This window comes from Bombina bombina, chromosome 3 (genome assembly GCF_027579735.1).
Source record: "Bombina bombina isolate aBomBom1 chromosome 3, aBomBom1.pri, whole genome shotgun sequence".
Lineage (NCBI taxonomy): Eukaryota > Metazoa > Chordata > Amphibia > Anura > Bombinatoridae > Bombina > Bombina bombina.
In genome coordinates, this window is record NC_069501.1 from 360,251,752 (window position 1) to 360,277,428 (window position 25,677).

The 25,677-nt window shown below is 42.9% G+C and overlaps 1 protein-coding gene across 1 annotated transcript in view; it reads left to right on the forward strand.

The window, feature by feature from the left end:
* USP9X (ubiquitin specific peptidase 9 X-linked) overlaps positions 1–25,677 on the forward strand; it is a gene marked incomplete in the record, with an annotated part of 1,177,890 nt that overhangs the window by 199,024 nt on the left and 953,189 nt on the right. Inside the window, 1 exon segment of the mRNA XM_053706481.1 lies at positions 5,570–5,823. Within this exon segment, the coding sequence (XP_053562456.1) occupies positions 5,728–5,823 (96 nt within the window).

The window sequence follows — 25,677 nt, forward strand, 5'->3', positions numbered from 1 at the left end:
TGTGTAAAATGGACAAATACTTTGCAGTGCCAGTTTACACTGTTTTTCCAGTCCCTAAGAGGTTTTCGGAAATTATTACTAAGGAATGGGATAGACTAGGTGTACCGTTCTCTCCCCCTCCTGCTTTTAAAAAGATGTTTCCCATAGATGCTGCCATACGGGACTCGTGGCAGACGGTCCCTAAGGTGGAGGGAGCAGTCTCTACCTTAGCTAAGCGTACAACTATCCCCGTCGAGGACAGTTGTGCTTTCTTAGATCCTATGGATAAAAAATTGGAGGGTCTCCTTAAGAAAATTTTTATCCATCAAGGTTTTATTCTCCAGCCTCTTGCATGCATTGCCCCAGTTACTGCTGCAGCGGCTTTTTGTTTCGAGTCTCTTGAGGAGGCTCTACAGATGGAGACCCCGTTAGATGATATTTTAGACAGGATTAAAGCTCTCAAGTTAGCCAATTCCTTTATTTCTGACGCCGTTTTTCATCTAACCAAACTAACGGCTAAGAATTCAGGGCGCTATGGCTTAAGTCCTGGTCAGCAGACGTTACTTCAAAGTCTAAGCTTCTTAACATCCCCGTCAAAGGACAGACCCTATTCGGGCCGGGCCTGAAGTAGATCATTTCTGATATTACTGGAGGAAAATGACATGCCCTTCCTCAGGATAGGTCCAATAAATTAAGGACCAAACAGAATAATTTTTGTTCCTTTCGGAACTTCAAGAGTGGCGCAGCTTCAGCTTCCTCTAATGCAAAACAAGAGGGAAATTTCGCCCAGTCCAAACCAGTCTGGAGACCTAACCAGGCTTGGAACAAGGGGAAGCAGGCCAAAAAACCTGCTGCCGCCTCTAAGACAGCATGAAGGAGTAGCCCCCGATCCGGGACCGGATCTAGTAGGGGGCAGACTTTCTCTCTTCGCCCAGTCTTGGGCAAGAGACGTCCAGGATCTCTGGGCATTAGAGATTGTTTCCCAGGGATATCTTCTGGACTTCAAAACTTCATCTCCAAAGGGGAGATTTCATCTCTCACAATTATCTGTAAACCAGATAGAGAGGCATTCTTACGTTGTGTTCAAGACCTACTGGTTATGGGAGTGATCCACCTGGTTCCAAGGGAGGATCAGGGGCAGGGCTTCTATTCAAATCTGTTTATAGTTCCCAAAAAAGAGGGAACTTTCAGACCAATCTTGGATCTCAAGATCCTAAACAAATTTTTCAGGGTCTTATCCTTCAAGATGGAGACTATCCGAACCATCCTCCCTATGATCCAGGAGGGTCAATTTATGACTACTATGCTTATCTCCACATTCCGATTCACAGAGATCATCATCAGTTCCTCAGGTTCGCCTTCCTAGACAGGCATTACCAGTTTGTGGCTCTTCCCTTCGGGCTAGCCACGGCACCAAGAATCTTTATGAAGGTTCTAGGGTCCCTACTGGCCGTTCTAAGGCCACGAGGCATAGCGGTGGCTCCTTACCTAGACGACATTCTGATATAGGCATCGACTTTTCAAATCGCCAAGTCCCCTACGGACATTGTTCTGGCCTTTCTGAGGTCTCACGGGTGGAAGGTGAACGAAGAAAAGAGTGCTCTCTCCCCTCTCACAAGAGTTTCCTTCCTAGGAACACTGATAGATTCAGTAGAAATGAATTTTTTTCTGACAGAGGTCAGGTTATCAAAGCTTCTAACTTTCTGCCGTGCTCTTCATTCCACTTCTCGGCCGTCAGTGGCTCAGTGTATGGAAGTAATTGGCCTAATGGTAGCGGCAATGGACATAGTTCCGTTTGCCCGCCTACATCTCAGACCACTGCAACTTTGCATGCTCAATCAGTGGAATGGGGACTACACAGATTTGTCCCCTCTGCTAAATCTGGATCAAGAGACCAGGCATTCTCTTCTCTGGTGGTTATCTCGGGTCCATCTGTCCAGGGGAATGAGTTTCCACAGGCCAGAGTGGACTATAGTGACGACAGATTGCCAGCCTTCTGGGCTGGGGCGCAGTCTGGAACTCCCTGAAGGCTCAGGGTTCGTGGACTCGGGAGGAAGCCCTCCTTCCGATAAACATTCTGGAACTAAGAGCGATATTCAATGCTCTTCAGGCTTGGCCTCAACTAGTTGCGGTCAGGTTCATCAGATTTGTCGGACAATATCACGACTGTAGCCTATATCAACCATCAGGGGGGAACAAGAAGCCCCCTGGCAATGTTGGAGGTTTCAAAGATAATTCTATGGTTAGAGGTTCACTCTTGCCATCTCTCAGCTATCTATATCCCAGGAGTAGAGAACTGGAAGGCGGATTTTCTAAGTCGGCAGACTTTTCATCCGGGGGAGTGGGAGCTCCATCCGGAGGTATTTGCCCAGCTGATTCAACTATGGGGCAAATCAGAACTGGATCTGATGGTGTCTCGACAGAACGCCAAGCTTCCTTGTTATGTTCAGAGCCGGTCAGGGATATGCTCAGCATAATTCTTGCCTAGTGCTTCAGTCTGCTCCTCGGCCATCAGTGGCTCAGTGCATGGAGGTAATCGGGCTTATGGTGGCGGCAATGGACATCATCCCGTTTGCTCGTTTCCACCTCAGACCTCTGCAGTTAAAGATGCTCAGTCAATGGAACGGAGATTATGCTGATTTGTCTCAACGAATACTACTGGAGCAGGAGACAAGGGATTCTCTTCAATGGTAGTTGTCTCAGGTTCATCTTTCCCAGGGAACCTGCTTTTGCAGACCTTCCTGGGTGATTGTGACAAGACGCCAGACTTTTAGGATGGGGAGCAGTCTGGGGCTCCCTAAAGGCTCAGGGAGTTTGGACTCAGTCAGTGTCTGTTCTGCCTATAAACATTCTGGAGCTGAGAGCGATCTTCAATGCTCTTCTGGCCTGGCCCCAGTTAGCCTCGGCCCAGTTTATCAGGTTCCATTAGGACAACATAACTTCAGTGGCTTACATCAATCATCGGGGAGGAACGCAGGATTCCTTAGCCATGACAGAGGTAACCATGATAATTCGGTGGGTGGAGACCCACAATTGCTGTCGGCGATCCACATCCCAGGGGTGGACAACTGGGAGGCGGACTTCCTGAGCAGACAGAACTTTCACCCGGGGTTAGTGGGAACTCCATCCGGAAGTGTTTTCCAGCCTTATTCTCAAATGGGGTCAGCCGGAATTGCATCTCATGGCATTGTGACAGAATGCCAAGCTTCCGAGGTGCGGATCGAGGTCAAGGGACCCTCAGGCGGTATTGATAGATGTCCTGGTGGTACCTTGGAATTTCAGTCGTGCATACCTATTTCCTCCATTTGCTCTTCTTCCTCGAGTCATTGCTCGAATCAAGCAAGAGAGTTTGTCGGTGATCCTCATTCCACCGACTTGGCCTCGCAGGATTTGGTATGCAGATCTGGTGGACATGTCATCTCTTCCACCTTGGAGACTGTCTGTTGAGGAAGGACCTTCTTCTTCAAGGGCCCTTCCTTTATCCAAATCTAGTTTCTCTGAAGCTGACTGCGTGGAGATTGAACGATTAATTTTAGCCAAGCGGGGATTTTCAGATTCGGTCATTGAAACCATGATTCAGGCTTGTAAGCCTGTGACTAGAACGATTTACCACAAGATATGCATAAGGACCTATATTGGTGTGAATCCAAGGGCTACTCCTGGAGCAGGGTTAGGATTCCTAGAATTCTGTCATATCTCCAAGAAGGTTTGGAGAAAGGATTATCAGCTAGTTCCCTAAAGGGTCAAATATCTGCCTTGTCTATTTTGTTACATAAACGTCTGGCAGACATTCCAGATGTGCAGTAGTTTTTTCAGGCTTTGGTCATAATCAGGCCTGTGTTCAAACCAGTTACTTCTCCCTGGAGTCTTAATTTAGTTCTTAAGGTTCTTCAAGGGGCTCCGTTTGAGCCCAAGCATTCCTTAGATATTAAGTTATCTTGGAATGTTTTGTTTCTCATGGCTATTTCATCTGCTTATAGAGTGTCAGAGCTCTCAGTATTACAGTATGAGTCACCTTACCTTATCTTTCATTCCGATAAGGTAGTTTTACGTACAAAGTTAGGTTTTCTTCCTAAAGTAGTTTCTGACCGAAACATTAATCGGGAGATTGTTGTTCCTTCATTGTGTCCTAATCCTTCGGCTTCTGCACAATTTAGATGTGGTACGTGTTCTAAAATTTTACCTTCTGCCTTGTTTATGGTTTTTCAGGAAAACGTAAGGGACAGAAAGCTGCGGCTACTTCTTTCTTTTTGGCTGAAGAGTATCATACGTTTTGCCTATGAAAATGCTGGACAGCAACCCCCAGCAAGGTTTATGGCTCATTCCATGAGGGCTGTTTCTTCCTCATGGGCGTTCAAAAATGAAGCTTCTGTAGATCAGATTTGCAAGGCTGCAACTTGGTCCTCTCTTTAAACTTTTTCAAAATTCTACAATTTTTACACTTTTGCCTCTGCTGAGGCCTCTTTTGGGGCGAAAGGTTCTTCAAGCAGTGGTGCCTTCCGTTTAGGTTCCCTGTCTTATCCCTCCCGTATCATCTGTGTACTCTAGCTTGGGTATTGATTCCCAATAGTAATTAGATGATCCGTGGACTCATCGTGTCATTAGAAAGATAAGGATATTTATGTTTACCTGATGGATAAATGTATTTATTTCTTGACACGATGAGTCCACGGCCCGCCCTGTTCTAAAGACAGGTTGTTGGTTTGTTATAAACTTCAGACACCTCTGCACCTTGTTGCTTCCTTTCTCTCCTTTACTTCGGTCGAATGACTGTGGTGGGAGGGAAGGGAGGTGATATTTAACAGCTTTGCTGTGGTGCTCTTTGCCGCCTCCTGCTGGGCAGGAGTAATATTCCCAATAGTAATTAGATGATCTGTGGACTCACCGTGTCAATAAATAAATAAATTTATCAGGTAAGCATAAATTTCCTTTTTAAACAACCAGTCAGATGGGACAAATGTGTGCAGGCACCAATCAGCAACTAGCTCCCTTTAGTGTATCATATGTTTATTGTTTTTTCTTCAACAAAGTATACCAAGAGAATGAAGCACATTTGAAAATAAAAGTGAATGTAAAATTGTCTTAACATTACATGCTCTATCTGAATCATGCAAGTTTACTTTGACTTTCCTATCCTTTTAAGTACAAAATAATTGTAACTGGCCAGGTAAAACTTAACATTTTGGATTATTTCCCAAAAAATATTATTTCATTTTGATCAGAACCATAATCTGTCTTCTCTACTAGAATTAGGTTGCAGTACTGGTGAGGAGATTAGTAAAATTGAAAACTCGTTGCTTCCTCTTCAGTTTTTATTTTTTAAAGATCAGCTTTGTTTTTAAGAGGCAAAATGTGGTGTTTTGTCAACTCAGACTGTATGAATGCAATACAAGAGAATTCAAATAACCTACTTTATTCATATAAAGCCTAATAGAACACGCTTAATGGTTATATAAATAGTTTGATATTTATATTGTACCATGTATGTATATCAAATTATTGTATCGCTTTAATTTTATATTCTTATGGTATAGATGACACTGCTTATTGTAAGTATGAAAAATAAATCGCGCTCCTTCTGTTTTTGCAGGTTATGCAATGGTCTCTGCAAAAGGCTTTGTGCTTGAGGTGGAGCTTTGGAAGGCAGACATATGCTGGCTTGTCATCTTATTTAAGGGGACTATAATTTCTTCTCTTACGACCACTACCTAAACAGACAAAATTGCAAAGATCTGCCCTGTGTCGAGTATGACAGCCACGACCCGTGGCTCTCCAGTTGGAGGGAATGAAAGCCAGGGCCAGGCTCCTGATGGACAGTCCCAACCTCCACTCCAACAGAATCAGGTTTGCACATAAAACTATCCTAAAATTGAATTTCTTTTTTGTTCTTAATAGTATATATATGAATTGTTATTGTTAATGACTTTAACATTAACTTGCCTTGAAACATGTTGATATATATGCATATCCTAAAAGGGCTAATTAAGTAAAAATAATTTGCATAAACATTTTTTTTTTAAAATTGCTGGCAAGTATTTTAAAATTTTCAAAAATAAGCAAAATTTGTTACATAGCCATGCTGTCTGGAGTTATATTTTGTCTCTATTCCAACTTTTATTTATATCCTTTTAATGGGTAACAGGAAGTCTAATGACAATGTAGTCATGGTTAATGGATTCATACCACTGTAAAGGGATTCCAGGTTGTAATTACAAGACAGCAATGTCTGCAAAGAAAAATAATCTTTGTAGAAAAATAAAATGCTCTTTCTGCAAAGAATTAAGATTGATATAGGTATAGGTAATACTGAATGTCTGTTTTCAAAATGCAGAACCTTTTTCTATTTAGTTTGTTGTGATGACTTGATAGGTTTCTCTTGTAGGATGTATCGAGTCCACGGATTCATCTTTTACTTGTGGGATATTCTCCTTCCCAACAGGAAGTGGCAAAGAGAGCACACAGCAGAGCTGTCCATATAACTCCCCCTCTAGCTCCACCCCCCAGTCATTCTCTTTGCCGGCTCTAAGCAATCGGAAGGGTAAAGTGAATGTGGTGTTAGAATTGTAGTTTTTATTTTCTACAAGCAAGAGTTTATTTTAAATGGTACCGGTGTGTACTATTTACTCTCTAGCAGAAAGGGGCCAAATCTATTTTCTCTGCGTCTGACTGCTTGGAGATTGAACGCCTAGTTCTATCAAAGCGTGGTTTCTCTGAGTCGGTTATTGATACCCTGATTCAGGCTAGAAAGCCTGTCACTAGGAAAATCTACCATAAGATTTGGCGAAAATATATTTTTTGGTGCGAATCAAAGGGTTACTCATGGAGTAAGATTAGGATTCCCAGGATATTGTCCTTTCTCCAAGAAGGATTGAAAAAAGGATTTTCAGCTAGTTCCTTAAAAGGACAGATATCTGCTTTGTCTATTCTTTTACACAAACGTCTGGCAGAGGTACCAGACGTTCAAGCGTTTAGTCAGGCTTTAGTCAGAATCAAGCCTGTTTATAGATCTGTGGCTCCGCCATGGAGTCTGAATCTAGTTCTTTCAGTTCTGCAAGGGGTTCCGTTTGAACCTTTACATTCCATAGATATTAAGCTTTTATCTTGGAAAGTTTTGTTTTTGGTAGCTATCTCTTCTGCTCGAAGAGTTTCAGAGTTATCTGCTTTAAAGTGTGATTCACTTTACCTGGTTTTCCATGCAGATAAGGTAGTTTTCTCTTAAGTGTATCCAGTCCACGGATCATCCATTACTTGTGGGATATTCTCCTTCCCAACAGGAAGTTGCAAGAGGATCACCCACAGCAGAGCTGCTATATAGCTCCTCCCCTCACTGCCATACCCAGTTATTCTCTTGCAACTCTCAACAAAGATGGAGGTCATAAGAGGACTGTGGTTTTTTATACTTAGTTTATTTCTTCAATCAAAAGTTTGTTATTTTTAAATGGTACCGGAGTGTGCTGTTTATCTCAGGCAGTATTTAGAAGTAGAATCTGCCTGCGTTTTCTATGATCTTAGCAGAAGTAACTAAGATCCTTTGCTGTTCTCACATATTCTGAGGAGTGAGGTAACTTCAGAGGGGGAATGGCGTGCAGGTTTTCCTGCAATAAGGTATGTGCAGTTAATATTTTTCTAGGGATGGAATTTGCTAGAAAATGCTGCTGATACCGAAGTAATGTAAGTAAAGCCTTAAATGAAGTGATAGCGACTGGTATCAGGCTTATTAATAGAGATACATACTCTCATAAAAGTGTAATTTAAAACGTTTGCTGGCATGTTTAATCGTTTTTTATATATGTTTGGTGATAAAACTTATTGGGGCCTAGTTTTTTCCACATGGCTGGCTTGAATTTTGCCTAGAAACAGTTCCCTGATGCTTTCCACTGTTGTAATATGAGTGGGAGGGGCCTATTTTAGCGCTTTTTTGCGCAGCAAAAATTACAGACACAGACATCCAGCTTCTTCCTGCATGATCCAGGACTTCTCTGAAGGGATCAAAAGGCTTCAAAAGTCGTATTGAGGGAGGTAAAAAGCCACAGTAGAGCTGTGGCAGTTATTGTGACTGTTTGAAAAACGTTTTTGTCATTTGTTATTCCGTTTTTGGTATTAAGGGGTTAATCATCCATTTGTAAGTGGGTGCAATGATCTGCTAACTTATTACATACACTGTAAAAATTTCGTTAGTGTAACTGCCTTTTTTCACTGTTATTTCAAATTTGGACAAAATTTGTGTTTCTTAAAGGCGCAGTAACGTTTTTTATATTGCTTGTAAACTTGTTTTAAAGTGTTTTCCAAGCTTGCTAGTCTGCTTAAACATGTCTGACACAGAGGAACCTACTTGTTCATTATGTTTGAAAGCCATGGTGGAGCCCCATAGGAGAATGTGTACTAAATGTATTGATTTCACCTTAAACAGTAAAGATCAGTCTTTATAAAAGAATTATCACCAGAGGGTTCTGTCGAGGGGGAAGTTATGCCGACTAACTCTCCCCACGTGTCAGACCCTTCGCCTCCCGCTCAGGGGACGCACGCTAGTATGGCGCCAATTAGCGATTACCTTGCAGGACATGGCTGCAATCATGAATAATACCCTGTCAGAGGTATTATCTAGATTGCCTGAATTAAGAGGCAAGCGCGATAGCTCTGGGGTTAGGAGAGATACAGAGCGCGCAGATGCTGTAAGAGCCATGTCTGATACTGCGTCACAGTATGCAGAACATCAGGACGGAGAGCTTCAATCTGTGGGTGACATCTCTGACTCGGGGAAACCTGATTCAGAGATTTATAATTTTAAATTTAAGCTTGAGAACCTCAGTGTATTGCTTGGGGAGGTATTAGCTGCTCTGAATGACTGTAACACAGTTGCAATTCCAGAGAAATTGTGTAGGCTGGATAGATACTATGCGGTGCCGGTGTGTACTGATGTTTCTCCAACATAGGTGTGTCCGGTCCACGGCGTCATCCTTACTTGTGGGATATTCTCTTCCCCAACAGGAAATGGCAAAGAGCCCAGCAAAGCTGGTCACATGATCCCTCCTAGGCTCCGCCTACCCCAGTCATTCTCTTTGCCGTTGTACAGGCAACATCTCCACGGAGATGGCTTAGAGTTTTTTAGTGTTTAACTGTAGTTTTTATTATTCAATCAAGAGTTTGTTATTTTAAAATAGTGCTGGTATGTACTATTTACTCTGAAACAGAAAAGAGATGAAGATTTCTGTTTGTAAGAGGAAAATGATTTTAGCAACCGTTACTAAAATCGATGGCTGTTCCACACAGGACTGTTGAGAGGAATTAACTTCAGTTGGGGGAACAGTGAGCAGACTTTTGCTGCTTGAGGTATGACGCATTCTAACAAGACGATGTAATGCTGGAAGCTGTCATTTTCCCTATGGGATCCGGTAAGCCATTTTTATTACAGACAGTAAATAAGGGCTTCACAAGGGCTTGTTAAGACTGTAGACATTTTCTGGGCTAAATCGATTCATATATAAACATATTTAGTCTTGAGGAATCATTTTAATCTGGGTATTTTGTAAAATAATATCGGCAGGCACTGTTTTGGACACCTTATTCTCTAGGGGCTTTCCCTAATCATAGGCAGAGCCTCATTTTCGCGCCGGTATTGCGCACTTGTTTTTGAGAAGCATGACATGCAGTCGCATGTGTGAGGAGCTCTGATACTTAGAAAAGACTTTCTGAAGGCGTCATTTGGTATCGTATTCCCCTTTGGGCTTGGTTGGGTCTCAGCAAAGCAGATACCAGGGACTGTAAAGGGGTTAAAGATAAAAACGGCTCCGGTTCCGTTATTTTAAGGGTTAAAGCTTCCAAATTTGGTGTGCAATACTTTTAAGGCTTTAAGACACTGTGGTGAAATTTTGGTGAATTTTGAACAATTCCTTCATACTTTTTCGCAATTGCAGTAATAAAGTGTGTTCAGTTTAAAATTTAAAGTGACAGTAACGGTTTTATTTTAAAACGTTTTTTGTACTTTGTTATCAAGTTTCTGCCTGTTTAACATGTCTGAACTACCAGATAGACTGTGTTCTGAATGTGGGGAAGCCAAGGTTCCTTCTCATTTAAATAGATGTGATTTATGTGACACAGAAAATGATGCCCAAGATGATTCCTCAAGTGAGGGGAGTAAGCATGGTACTGCATCATCCCCTCCTTCGTCTACACCAGTCTTGCCCACTCAGGAGGCCCCTAGTACATCTAGCGCGCCAATACTCCTTACTATGCAACAATTAACGGCTGTAATGGATAATTCTATCAAAAACATTTTAGCCAAAATGCCCACTTATCAGCGTAAGCGCGACTGCTCTGTTTTAGATACTGAAGAGCATGAGGACGCTGATGATAATGGTTCTGATAGGCCCCTACACCAGTCTGAGGGGGCCAGGGAGGTTTTGTCTGAGGGAGAAATTTCAGATTCAGGGAAAATTTCTCAACAAGCTGAACCCGATGTGATTACATTTAAGTTTAAGTTGGAACATCTCCGCGCTCTGCTTAAGGAGGTGTTATCCACTCTGGATGATTGTGAGAATTTGATCATCCCAGAGAAACTATGTAAAATGGACAAGTTCCTAGAGGTCCCGGGGCCCCCAGAAGCTTTTCCTATACCCAAGCGGGTGGCGGACATTGTAAATAAAGAATGGGAAAGGCCCGGTATACCTTTCGTCCCTCCCCCCATATTTAAAAAATTGTTTCCTATGGTCGACCCCAGAAAGGACTTATGGCAGACAGTCCCCAAGGTCGAGGGGGCGGTTTCTACTTTAAACAAACGCACCACTATACCCATAGAAGATAGTTGTGCTTTCAAAGATCCTATGGATAAAAAATTAGAAGGTTTGCTTAAAAAGATGTTTGTTCAGCAAGGTTACCTTCTACAACCAATTTCATGCATTGTCCCTGTCACTACAGCCGCGTGTTTCTGGTTCGATGAGCTAGAAAAGGCGATCGATAGTGATTCTCCTCCTTATGAGGAGATTATGGACAGAATCCGTGCTCTCAAATTGGCTAATTCTTTCACCCTAGACGCCACTTTGCAATTGGCTAGGTTAGCGGCGAAAAATTCTGGGTTTGCTATTGTGGCGCGCAGAGCGCTTTGGTTGAAATCTTGGTCAGCGGATGCGTCTTCCAAGAACAAATTACTTAACATTCCTTTCAAGGGGAAAACGCTGTTTGGCCCTGACTTGAAAGAGATTATCTCTGATATCACTGGGGGTAAGGGCCACGCCCTTCCTCAGGATAGGTCTTTCAAGGCCAAAAATAAACCTAATTTTCGTCCCTTTCGTAGAAACGGACCAGCCCCAAGTGCTACGTCCTCTAAGCAAGAGGGTAATACTTCTCAAGCCAAGCCAGCCTGGAGACCAATGCAAGGCTGGAACAAGGGAAAGCAGGCCAAGAAACCTGCCACTGCTACCAAGACAGCATGAAATGTTGGCCCCCGATCCGGGACCGGATCTGGTGGGGGGCAGACTCTCTCTCTTCGCTCAGGCTTGGGCAAGAGATGTTCTGGATATTGGGCACTAGAAATAGTCTCCCAAGGTTATCTTCTGGAATTCAAGGGGCTTCCCCCAAGGGGGAGGTTCCACAGGTCTCAATTGTCTTCAGACCACATAAAGAGACAGGCATTCTTACATTGTGTAGAAGACCTGTTAAAAATGGGAGTGATTCATCCTGTTCCATTAGGAGAACAAGGGATGGGGTTCTACTCCAATCTGTTCGTAGTTCCCAAAAAAGAGGGAACGTTCAGACCAATCTTAGATCTCAAGATCCTAAACAAGTTTCTCAAGGTTCCATCGTTCAAAATGGAAACCATTCGAACAATTCTTCCTTCCATCCAGGAAGGTCAATTCATGACCACGGTGGATTTAAAAGATGCGTATCTACATATTCCTATCCACAAGGAACATCATCGGTTCCTAAGGTTCGCATTCCTGGACAAGCATTACCAGTTCGTGGCACTTCCTTTCGGATTAGCCACTGCTCCAAGGATTTTCACAAAGGTACTAGGGTCCCTTCTAGCGGTACTAAGACCAAGGGGCATTGCAGTAGTACCTTACTTGGACGACATTCTGATTCAAGCGTCGTCCCTTCCTCAAGCAAAGGCTCACACGGACATAGTCCTGGCCTTTCTCAGATCTCACGGATGGAAAGTGAACGTAGAAAAGAGTTCTCTATCTCCGTCAACAAGGGTTCCCTTCTTGGGAACAATAATAGACTCCTTAGAAATGAGGATTTTTCTGACAGAGGCCAGAAAAACAAAACTTCTAAACTCTTGTCAAACACTTCATTCCGTTCCTCTTCCTTCCATAGCGCAGTGCATGGAAGTAATAGGTTTGATTGTAGCGGCAATGGACATAGTTCCTTTTGCGCGCATTCATCTAAGACCATTACAACTGTGCATGCTCAGTCAGTGGAATGGGGACTATACAGACTTGTCTCCGACGATACAAGTAAATCAGAGGACCAGAGACTCACTCCGTTGGTGGCTGTCCCTGGACAACCTGTCACAAGGGATGACCTTCCGCAGACCAGAGTGGGTCATTGTCACGACCGACGCCAGTCTGATGGGCTGGGGCGCGGTCTGGGGACCCCTGAAAGCTCAGGGTCTTTGGTCTCGGGAAGAATCTCTTCTACCGATAAATATTCTGGAACTGAGAGCGATATTCAATGCTCTCAAGGCTTGGCCTCAGCTAGCAAAGGCCAAGTTCATACGGTTTCAATCAGACAACATGACGACTGTTGCGTACATCAACCATCAGGGGGGAACAAGGAGTTCCCTGGCGATGGAAGAAGTGACCAAAATCATTCAATGGGCGGAGACTCACTCCTGCCACCTGTCTGCAATCCACATCCCAGGAGTGGAAAATTGGGAAGCGGATTTTCTGAGTCGTCAGACATTACATCCGGGGGAGTGGGAACTCCATCCGGAAATCTTTGCCCAAATTACTCAACTGTGGGGCATTCCAGACATGGATCTGATGGCCTCTCGTCAGAACTTCAAGGTTCCTTGCTACGGGTCCAGATCCAGGGATCCCAAGGCGACTCTAGTAGATGCACTAGTAGCACCTTGGACCTTCAAACTAGCTTATGTATTCCCGCCGTTTCCTCTCATCCCCAGGCTGGTAGCCAGGATCAATCAGGAGAGGGCGTCGGTGATCTTGATAGCTCCTGCGTGGCCACGCAGGACTTGGTATGCAGATCTGGTGAATATGTCATCGGCTCCACCATGGAAGCTACCTTTGAGACGAGACCTTCTTGTTCAAGGTCCGTTCGAACATCCGAATCTGGTCTCACTCCAGCTGACTGCTTGGAGATTGAACGCTTGATCTTATCAAAACGAGGGTTCTCAGATTCTGTTATTGATACTCTTGTTCAGGCCAGAAAGCCTGTAACTAGAAAAATTTACCACAAAATATGGAAAAAATATATCTGTTGGTGTGAATCTAAAGGATTCCCTTGGGACAAGGTAAAGATTCCTAAGATTCTATCCTTTCTTCAAGAGGGTTTGGAGAAAGGATTATCTGCAAGTTCCTTGAAGGGACAGATTTCTGCCTTGTCTGTGTTACTTCACAAAAAGCTGGCAGCTGTGCCAGATGTTCAAGCCTTTGTTCAGGCTCTGGTTAGAATCAAGCCTGTTTACAAACCTTTGACTCCTCCTTGGAGTCTCAACTTAGTTCTTTCAGTTCTTCAGGGGGTTCCGTTTGAACCCTTACATTCCGTTGATATTAAGTTATTATCTTGGAAAGTTTTGTTTTTGGTTGCAATTTCTTCTGCTAGAAGAGTTTCAGAATTATCTGCTCTGCAGTGTTCTCCTCCTTATCTGGTGTTCCATGCAGATAAGGTGGTTTTACGTACTAAACCTGGTTTTCTTCCGAAAGTTGTTTCTAACAAAAACATTAACCAGGAGATAGTCGTGCCTTCTTTGTGTCCGAATCCAGTTTCAAAGAAGGAACGTTTGTTGCACAATTTGGATGTTGTTCGCGCTCTAAAATTCTATTTAGATGCTACAAAGGATTTTAGACAAACATCTTCCTTGTTTGTTGTTTATTCTGGTAAAAGGAGAGGTCAAAAAGCAACTTCTACCTCTCTCTCTTTTTGGATTAAAAGCATCATCAGATTGGCTTATGAGACTGCCGGACGGCAGCCTCCTGAAAGAATCACAGCTCATTCCACTAGGGCTGTGGCTTCCACATGGGCCTTCAAGAACGAGGCTTCTGTTGATCAGATATGTAGGGCAGCGACTTGGTCTTCACTGCACACTTTTACCAAATTTTACAAGTTTGATACTTTTGCTTCTTCTGAGGCTATTTTTGGGAGAAAGGTTTTGCAAGCCGTGGTGCCTTCCATTTAGGTGACCTGATTTGCTCCCTCCCTTCATCCGTGTCCTAAAGCTTTGGTATTGGTTCCCACAAGTAAGGATGACGCCGTGGACCGGACACACCTATGTTGGAGAAAACAGAATTTATGTTTACCTGATAAATTACTTTCTCCAACGGTGTGTCCGGTCCACGGCCCGCCCTGGTTTTTTAATGAGGTCTGATAATTTATTTTCTTTAACTACAGTCACCACGGTATCATATGGTTTCTCCTATGCAAATATTCCTCCTTTACGTCGGTCGAATGACTGGGGTTGGCGGAGCCTAGGAGGGATCATGTGACCAGCTTTGCTGGGCTCTTTGCCATTTCCTGTTGGGGAAGAGAATATCCCACAAGTAAGGATGACGCCGTGGACCGGACACACCGTTGGAGAAAGTAATTTATCAGGTAAACATAAATTCTGTTTTTTCCTATACCTAAAAGGCTTACAGAAATTATTAGCAAGGAGTGGGATAGACCCGGTGTGCCCTTTTCCCCACCTCCTATATTTAGAAAAATGTTTCCAATAGACACCACTACACGGGACTTATGGCAGACGGTCCCTAAGGTGGAGGGAGCAGTTTCTACTTTAGCAAAGCGTACCGCTATCCCGGTTGAGGACAATTGTGCTTTTTCAGATCCAATGGATTAAAAATTGGAGGGTTACCTTAAGAAAATGTTTATTCAACAAGGTTTTATTTTATAGCCCCTTGCATGGATTGCGCCTGTCACTGCTGCAGCGGCATTCTGGTTTGAGGCCCTGGAAGAGGCCATCCATACAGCTCCATTGAATGAAATTATTGACAAGCTTAGAACGCTTAAGCTAGCTAACTCATTTGTTTCTGATGCCATTGTTCATTTGACTAAACTAACGGCTAAGAATTCCGGATTCGTCATCCAGGCGCGTAGGGCGCTATGGCTTAAATCCTGGTCAGCTGACGTGACTTCAAAGTCTAAATTACTCAACATTCCTTTCAAGGGGCAAACCTTATTCGGGCCTGGCTTGAAGGAAATTATTGCTGACATTACTGGAGGCAAGGGTCATACCCTTCCTCAGGACAGGGCCAAATCAAAGGCCAAACAGTCTAATTTTTGTGCCTTTCAAAATTTCAAGGCAGGAGCAGCATCTACTTCCTCTGATACAAAACAAGAGGGAACTGTTGCTCATTCCAGACAGGCCTGGAAACCTAACCAGTCCTGGAACAAGGGCAAGCAGGCCAGAAAGCCTGCTGCTGCCCCCAAGACAGCATGAAGGAACGGCCCCCTATCCGGAAACGGATCTAGTGGGGGGCAGACTTTCTCTCTTCGCCCAGGCGTGGCAAGAGATGTTCAGGATCCCTGGGCGTTGGAGATCATATCTCAAGGATATCTTCTGGACTTCAAAGCTTCTCCTCCACAAGGGAGATTTCATCTTTCAAGGTTATCAGCAAACCAGATAAAGAAAGAGGCATTCCTAAGCTGTGTGCAAGACCTCCTAGTAATGGGAGTGATCCATCCAGTTCCGCGGACGGAACAAGGACAGGGGTTTTATTCAAATCTGTTTGTGGTTCCCAAGAAAGAGGGAACCTTCAGACCAATCTTGGATCTAAAGATCTTAAACAAATTCCTCAGAGTTCCATCATTCAAAATGGAAACTATTCGGACCATCCTACCCATGATCCAAGAGGGTCAGTACATGACCACAGTGGACTTAAAGGATGCCTACCTTCACATACCGATTCACAAAGATCATCATCGGTTCCTAAGGTTTGCCTTTCTAGACAGGCATTACCAATTTGTAGCTCTTCCCTTCGGGTTGGCCACAGCCCTGAGAATTTTTACAAAGGTTCTGGGCTCACTTCTGGCGGTTCTAAGACCGCGAGGCATAGCGGTGGCTCCTTATCTAGACGACATCCTGATTCAGGCGTCAAGCTTTCAAATAGCCAAGTCTCATACAGAGATAGTTCTGGCATTTCTGAGGTCGCATGGGTGGAAAGTGAACGTGGAAAAGAGTTCTCTATCCCCACTCACAAGAGTTTCCTTCCTAGGGACTCTTATAGATTCTGTAGAGATGAAAATTTACCTGACGGAGTCCAGGTTATCAAAACTTCTAAATGCTTGCTGTGTCCTTCATTCCACGCCCGTCAGTGGCTCAGTGCATGGAAGTAATCGGCTTAATGGTAGCGGCAATGGACATAGTGCCATTTGCGCGCCTGCATCTCAGACCGCTGGAATTATGCATGCTAAGTCAGTGGAATGGGGATTACTCAGATTTGTCCCCTCTACTAAATCTGGATCAAGAGACCAGAGATTCTCTTCTCTGGTGGCTATCTCGGGTCCGTCTGTCCAAGGGTATGTCCTTTCGCAAGCCAGATTGGACAATTGTAACAACAGATGCCAGCCTTCTAGGTTGGGGTGCAGTCTGGAACTCCCTGAAGGCTCAGGGATCGTGGACTCAGGAGGAGAAACTCCTCCCAATAAATATTCTGGAGTTAAGAGCAATATTCAATGCTCTTCTAGCTTGGCCTCAGTTAGCAACCCTGAGGTCCATCAGATTTCAGTCGGACAACATCACGACTGAGGCTTACATCAACCATCAAGGGGGAACCAGGAGTTCCCTAGCGATGTTAGAAGTCTCAAAGATAATTCGCTGGGCAGAGTCTCACTCTTGCCACCTGTCAGCAATCCACATCCCAGGCCTAGAGAACTGGGAGGCGGATTTTCTAAGTCGTCAGACTTTTCATCCGGGGGAGTGGGAACTCCATCCGGAGGTGTTTGCTCAACTGGTCCATCGTTGGGGCAAACCAGAACTGGATCTCATGGCGTCTCGCCAGAATGCCAATCTTCCTTGTTACGGATCCAGGTCCAGGGACCCGGGAGCGACGCTGATAGATGCTCTAGCAGCTCCTTGGTTCTTCAACCTGGCTTTTGTGTTTCCACCGTTTACTCTGCTCCCTCGACTGATTGCCAAAATAAAACAGGAGAGAGCATCAGTGATTCTGATAGCGCCTGCGTGGCCACGCAGGACCTGGTATGCAGACCTAGTGGACATGTCATCTCTTCCACCATGGACTCTGCCTCTGAGGCAGGACCTTCTAATACAAGGTCCTTTCAATCATCCAAATCTAATTTCTCTGAGACTGACTGCATGGAGATTGAACGCTTAATTCTATCAAGGCGTGGCTTCTCCGAGTCAGTCATTGATACCTTACCACAGGCACGAAAGCCTGTCACCAGGAAAATCTACCATAAAATATGGCGTAAATATCTTTATTGGTGTGAATCCAAGAGTTACTCATGGAGTAAGGTTAGGATTCCTAGGATATTGTCCTTTCTCCAAGTGGGTTTGGACAAAGGCTTATCAGCTAGTTCTTTAAAGGGACAGATCTCTGCTCTGTCTATTCTTTTTGCACAAGCGTCTGGCAGAGATTCCAGACGTCCAGGCATTTTGTCAGGCTTTGGTTAGGATTAAGCCTGTGTTTAAAACTGTTGCTCCCCCGTGGAGCTTAAACTTGGTTCTTAAAGTTCTTCAGGGAGTTCCGTTTGAACCCCTTCATTCCATTGATATTAAACTTTTATCTTGGAAAGTTCTGTTTTTGATGGCTATTTCCTCGGCTCGAAGAGTCTCTGAGTTATCTGCCTTACAATGTGATTCTCCTTTATCTGATTTTTCATTCAGACAAGGTAGTTCTGCGTACCAAACCTGGGTTTTTACCTAAGGTGGTTTCTAACAGGAATATCAATCAAGAGATTGTTGTTCCATCATTGTGTCCTAATCCTTCTTCAAAGAAGGAACGTCTTTTGCATAATGTGGACGTAGTACGTGCCTTGAAGTTTTACTTACAGGCTACTAAAGATTTTCGTCAAACATCTGCCCTGTTTGTCGTTTACTCTGGACAGAGGAGAGGTCAAAAAGCTTCGGCAACCTCTCTCTCCTTTTGGCTTCGGAGTATAATACGCTTAGCCTATGAGACTGCTGGACAGCAGCCCCCTGAAAGGATTACAGCTCATTCTACTAGAGCTGTGGCTTCCACCTGGGCCTTTAAAAATGAGGCCTCTGTTGAACAGATTTGCAAGGCTGCGACTTGGTCTTCGTTTCACACCTTTTCAAAATTTTACAAATTTGACACTTTTGCTTTCGGAGGCTGTTTTTGGGAGAAAGGTTCTACAGGCAGTGGTTCCTTCCGTTTAAGTTCCTGCCTTGTCCCTCCCATCATCCATGTACTTTAGCTTTGGTATTGGTATCCCACAAGTAATGGATGATCCGTGGACTGGATACACTTAACAAGAGAAAACATAATTTATGCTTACCTGATAAATGTAGTTCTCTTGTAGTGTATCCAGTCCACGGCCCGCCCTGTCCTATTAGGCAGGTCTAAATTTTAATTAAACTACAGTCACCACTGCACCCTATAGTTTCTCCTTTCTCGGCTTGTTTCGGTCGAATGACTGGATATGGCAGTGAGGGGAGGAGCTATATAGCAGCTCTGCTGTGGGTGATCCTCTTGCAACTTCCTGTTGGGAAGGAGAATATCCCACAAGTAATGGATGATCCGTGGATTGGATACACTACAAGAGAAATAAATTTATCAGGTAAGCATAAATTATGTTTTGCGTACCAAACCCGGTTTTCTTCCTAAGGTTGTGTCTAATAAGAATATTAACCAGGAAATTGTTGTTCCTTCTCTGTGTCCTAATCCTTCTTCGAAGAAGGAACGTCTGTTACACAATCTTGATCTGGTTCGTGCTTTAAAGTTCTATTTAGAAGCAACTAAGGATTTCAGACAAACAACTTCATTGTTTGTTATCTATTCTGGTAAGAGGAGAGGTCAGAAGGCGACCGCTACCTCTCTTTCCTTTTGGCTGAAAAGCATCATCCGTTTGGCCTATGAGACTGCTGGCCAGCAGCCTCCTGAAACAATTACTGCTCATTCTACCAGAGCAGTGGCTTCCACATGGGACTTTTTCCAAATTTTACAAATTCGATACTTTTGCTTCTTCGGAGGCTATTTTTAGGAGAAAGGTTTTACAAGCAGTGGTTCCTTCCGTTTTAAGGTACCTGTCTTGTTCCCTCCCTTCATCCGTGTCCTAAAGCTTTGGTATTGGTATCCCACAAGTAAAGGATGAATCCGTGGACTCGATACATCTTATAAGAGAAAACAAAATTTATGCTTACCTGATAAATTACTTTCTCTTGTGATGTATCGAGTCCACGGCCCGCCCTGGCTATTAAGTCAGGTAGTGTTTTTGTTTAAACTACAGTCACCACTGCACCCTATGGTTTCTCCTTTTTCTTCCTAACCTTTGGTCGAATGACTGGGGGGTGGAGCTAGAGGGGGAGCTATATGGACAGCTCTGCTGTGTGCTCTCTTTGCCACTTCCTGTTGGGAAGGAGAATATCCCACAAGTAAAAGATGAATCAGTGGACTCGATACATCACAAGAGAAAGTAATTTATCAGGTAAGCATAAATTCTGTTTTTTTTAAAAAAAAAAAAAAAATGGAAATTGTGGTATTTCCTGTCCCTTCAAGTTTATTATGTCTCCATTAACCAATAGAACCTGGTACTTTAACTGTTCATATAATATGAAAAATGACAATTACCATGTTTTGTTATGCAAAACCTTACTTATTCAGTGATATACAGAAGAAGGATATGTAATGGGTTCTTATGATGCAGATTTCCAATATACTAATTCAACTGTGTGATGTTGGATTCCTCTGTAGAAGGGAGGTTTTGTTACCTTGAAGGTGATTGGTGAATTATTTCCGGGGGTACCATTTACATTTTATTACCCTTGTGACCCTATTAAAGTAAGGTACTAGTTTAGAACCAAATAGCATGCATAACTTTGTGTTAGCCCTATGTTGTGGACTTCTAACTTCCATAATTTCTTGTACCATATTTTAAGAAATGAAATTTTTTTTTCATTTTTTTTTAAGTTAATGCATAGAATTTTCAAAAGATGTAATAATTGAAAAAGAATGATAAACCTCTTATCGTCAAATCTAAACCATATTCCAGGCCATTCTTGGACCTTCTTATTCAAAGTACTCTAATGAAAACATCAACCGAGGTACCATTATTGGCCATTTCTGGGGTTCAATCTAGTGATATTAAAGTGATAGAACAAGAAACTTTTGGACAGCAGGGTCAATGTGCACTAGAAGAGCCTATGCATAGTAGTAAGATCTGTGCTAGTAAGCAGAAATCTTTACAGTACAGGAGCATGAAAACATTCTTTCTTTCATAAGGTGGTGAGAGGCCACGATACATGACTTTTGGGAATAAACTCTGTTTCATTAGAAGGCAGGCAAAACACCCAATACACCAAGATCTTTTAATCACTTTAACTTCCCTGACCATCTTAGTCTTGTTCTTGCTTTCACAGGAGTAATGCCAAACTTAAGGTGTTAAAGATTTACGTTGAGAGGGGTGCTCATATTGTCGTAAGGCCCACTTTATCCCTCACAGAACCAGCGATGGTGCAGAGGGATGGAATGGAGCAGTAATTCTGCTGCTGGAGTTTATCACTAGCCTGCCATAAGTGTTGCTAGGATTTGGTCCTGCAGCCTCCACCTGGTTTTTCAATGTTTCTCTTATTGTAGATCCTTTGATAGTTTTCTTCTAACCCTTATGTATGTAACAAAGCTTGCACACTCTGGTCTTTTCCAAACAATTTTTACTGTGAAAAGTGATGTTTCAGGGACAGTGTATACAAATTCAAAAGAAAATATAGCTACAAACAAGCAAACCCCCCACCAAATGGTAGTCATGGTAACAACCTGATCACATATCAGTGTATGATCTAATATAACTATATTAGTCTGAGTATCAATATTCAACAATCGGTGATGATTTAACAGTGCAGTGATGATATGGTGACAGAATAAATGCAACCAGCAACAGAGATAAATATAGCTGCAAGCAGCAATAGATGTGGCCAAGCGCATCGCCTTTGCAATGGCATACAAGCAGCTAAGTCGCAATGTACAGCTATACAGCAAGTTTTACAGCTGTAACATAAGCAGTTTGAAAGAAAACACATTTTCAAAATGTTTGCATTTTTCAAAATGGCTGCCACACCATATGACCAATACTTTCAACATGAACAGATGTAACTCTAGGTCACAATTTATGGTTATACAGCAAATTTCACAGCTTTAACATGAGCAGTTGCAAAGAAAACACATTTTTGAATTTTTTTGTGTAAACCAATATGGCTGCCACAGCTTGTGACCAATTCCTTCAACATGAACAACTGTGTATCTAGGTCACAATATAAGGTTATACAGCAAGTTTCACAGTTCTACCTAACACAAGCGGTTGCAGAGAAAATAGTTTTTTGAAATTTCCTCGTAAAACAAGATATCTGCCAGATCATATGATATACAGCCTCCATAGTGTAATCCTCACCATAGATGTCAATAAACGTGGCAAAAATAAAGCATTTTTGTAAAACGTTTTTTGTTTTATTATTAATTAAAAAATATCTTTAAGGGGACAGTCAACACCAGAAATGTTGTTGTTTTAAAAGATAGATAATCCATTAATTACCAATTTCCCAGTTTTGCATAACCAACAGTTATAATAATACACGTTTTACCTCTGTCATTACCTTGTATCTAAGCTTATGCAGACTGCCCCCTTATTTCAGTTCTTTTGACAGACTTACATTTTAGCCAATCAGTGCTCACTCCTCTGTAGCTTCACGTGCATGAGCTCAATGTTATCTATATGAAACACATGAACTAACGTCCTCTAGTGGTGAAAAACTGTCAAATGCAAAGGCGGCCTTCAAGGTCGAAGAAATTAGCATATGAACCTCCTAGGTTTAGCTTTTAACTAAGAATACCAAGAGAACAAAGCAAAATTGGTAAAAGTAGTCCTATTTGAATCATGAAAGTTTTTTTTAGACTTGACTGTCCCTTTAAAGGGACATTATACACTCAAAAAAATATAGCTTATTTAAATAAAGAATTCAAAGAAGATAAAGTTTGCAATTGGCATGTATTAGCAATTTTGCTGCTAAAGCTTCTAAAACTGATGATAAAGTGTCATTACCTGAGAATACGTTCGTAGGACACACTAGCTACAAAGCAAGACTTTTCTCCTCTCTCCCTATTGTCCTTACAGCCAGCCCCCATGCTGGAGCAGCTAATACATGTCAATTTCCGGAAGATCTATCTGTGAGCCGTGTTATTACTTTATAGCAATGTACAGGCTGTTGCATGTTTTTTTTTTAAATATCTAAACATTTTTATTCTTTGTTGTCAGCAGCTGAGCTGACATGAGCACAATGCAGCCAATCGTGTGACATTTTGTTTGCAAACATTTACTGACTTCACCAAGGCTCTAACACTGCTGAACCGGGAGGGGGGTGGAATTCCTGCAGAGAGTGAGACACAACGGAAGGCAGAGAGGAGAATAAGCTGTGAGTTTAACTGTTTCTCTGTATCTCTGCATCGTCTGCCTTCTGTTGTATTTCTGCAGGAATTCCACCCCCCTTCCCCCCCTCCCGGTTACCACGGCATTTAACTATCTTATCCTGACACCGGAGGAACATCTAACACTGCTGAACCGGGAGGGAGGAAGGGGGTGGAATTCCTGCAGAGACACAACGGAAGGCAGAGAGGAGAATTAGCTGTGAGTTTACCGGCTACTGTTTATCTTTGCATCGTTTCTGAAGTTTGTATATAGAGCAACCCCCTAAAATCATTTAGTGTTCATAACATATTCTACTGTTTTAGATATTTACTAGTAACCCACATTATTAGCTGTGCATTAAACTAGTTTTCTGAGTTAAATGGACAAAGTATTTCTCCAACATAGGTGTGTCCGGTCCACGGCGTCATCCTTACTTGTGGGATATTCTCTTCCCCAACAGGAAATGGCAAAGAGCCCAGCAAAGCTGGTCACATGATCCCTCCTAGGCTCCGCCTACCCCAGTCATTCTCTTTGCCGTTGTACAGGCAACATCTCCACGGAGATGGCTTAGAGTTTTTTAGTGTTTAACTGTAGTTTTTATTATTCAATCAAGAGTTTGTTATTTTAAAATAGTGCTGGTATGTACTATTTACTCAGAAACAGAAAAGAGATGAAGATTTCTGTTTGTATGAGGAAAATGATTTTAGCACCGTAACTAAAATCCATGGCTGTTCCACACAGGACTGTTGAGAGCAATTAACTTCAGTTGGGGGAACAGTGTGCAGTCTCTTACTGCTTGAGGTATGACACATTCTAACAAGACGATGTAATGCTGGAAGCTGTCATTTTCCCTATGGGATCCGGTAAGCCATGTTTATTAAGATAGTAAATAAGGGCTTCACAAGGGCTTATTAAGACTGTAGACTTTTTCTGGGCTAAATCGATTCATTATTAACACATATTTAGCCTTGAGGAATCATTTATTCTGGGTATTTTGATATGATTATATCGGCAGGCACTGTTTTAGACACCTTATTCTTTAGGGGCTTTCCCTAATCATAGTCAGAGCCTCATTTTCGCGCCGGTATGGCGCACTTGTTTTTGAGGACAGCATGGCATGCAGCTGCATGTGTGTGGAGCTCTGATACATAGAAAAGTCTTTCTGAAGGCATCATTTGGTATCGTATTCCCCTTTGGGCTTGGTTGGGTCTCAGCAAAGCAGATTCCAGGGACTGTAAAGGGGTTAAATATAAAAACGGCTCCGGTTCCGTTATTTTAAGGGTTAAAGCTTCCAAATTTGGTGTGCAATACTTTTAAGGCTTTAAGACACTGTGGTGAAATTTTGGTGAATTTTGAACAATTCCTTCATACTTTTTCGCAATTGCAGTAATAAAGTGTGTTTAGTTTAAAATTTAAAGTGACAGTAACGGTTTTATTTTAAAACGTTTTTTGTGCTTTGTTATCAAGTTTATGCCTGTTTAACATGTCTGAACTACCAGATAGATTGTGTTCTGACTGTGGGGAAACCAAGGTTCCTTCTCATTTAACTATATGTATTTTATGTCATAAAAAAATTTAGTAAAAATGATGCCCAAGATGATTCCTCAAGTGAGGGGAGTAAGCATGGTACTGCATCATCCCCTCCTTCGTCTACACCAGTCTTGCCCATACAGGAGGCCCCTAGTACATCTAGTGCGCCAATACTCCTTACTATGCAACATTTAACGGCTGTAATGGATAATTCTATCAAAAACATTTTAGCCAATATGCCCACTTATCAGCGAAAGCGCGACTGCTCTGTTTTAGAAAATTCTGTAGAGCATGAGAACGCTGATGATATGGTTTCTGAAGGGCCCCTACACCAGTCTGAGGGGGCCAGGGAGGTTTTGTCTGAGGGAGAAATTTCAGATTCAGGAAACATTTCTCAACAAGCTGAACCTGATGTGATTACTTTTAAATTTAAGTTGGAACATCTCCGCGCTCTGCTTAAGGAGGTGTTATCCAATTTGGATGATTGTGATTATCTGGTCATTCCAGAACCACTATGTAAAATGGAAAAGTTCTTAGAGGCCCCGGGGCCCCCCGAAGCTTTTCCTATATCCAAGCGGGTGGCGTACATTGTTAGTAAAGAATGGGACAGGCCCGGTATACCTTTAGTACCTCCCCCCATATTTAAAAAAATTGTTTTCCTATAGTCGACCCCAGAAAGGACTGATGGCAGACAGTCCCCAAGGTCGAGGGGGCGGTTTCTACTCTACACAAGCGCGCCACTATACCCATAGAAGATAGTTGTGCTTTCCAAGATCCTATGGATAAAAAATTAGAAGGTCTGCTAAAAAAGATGTTTGTTCAGCAAGGTTCCCTTCTACAACCAATTGCATGCATTGTCCCTGTCACTGCAGCCGCGTGTTTCTAGTTTGATGAGCTAGGAAAGGCGATTATTAGTAATTCTTCTTCTTATGAGGAGATTATGGACAGAATTCGTGCTCTTAAATTGGCTAATTCTTTCACCCTAGACGCCACCTTGCAATTGGCTAGGTTAGCGGCGAAAAAATTCTGGGTTTGCTATTGTGGCGCAGAGCGCTTTGGTTAAAATCTTGGGCAGTGGATGCGTCTTCCAAGAACAAATTGCTTGACATTCCTTTCAAGGGGAAAACACTCTTTGGCCCTGACTTGAAAGAGATTATCTCTGATATCACTGGGGGCAAGGGCCACGCCCTTCCTCAGGATAGGTCTTTTCAAGACCAAAAATAAACCTAAGTTTCGTCCCTTTCGCAGAAACGGATCAGCCCCAAGGGCTACGTCCTCTAAGCAGGAAGGTAATACTTCTCAAACCAATCCAGCCTGGAGACCTATGCAAGGCTGGAACAAAGGAAAGCAGGCCAGGAAACCTGCCACTGCTACCAAGACAGCATGAAATGCGGGCCCCCGATC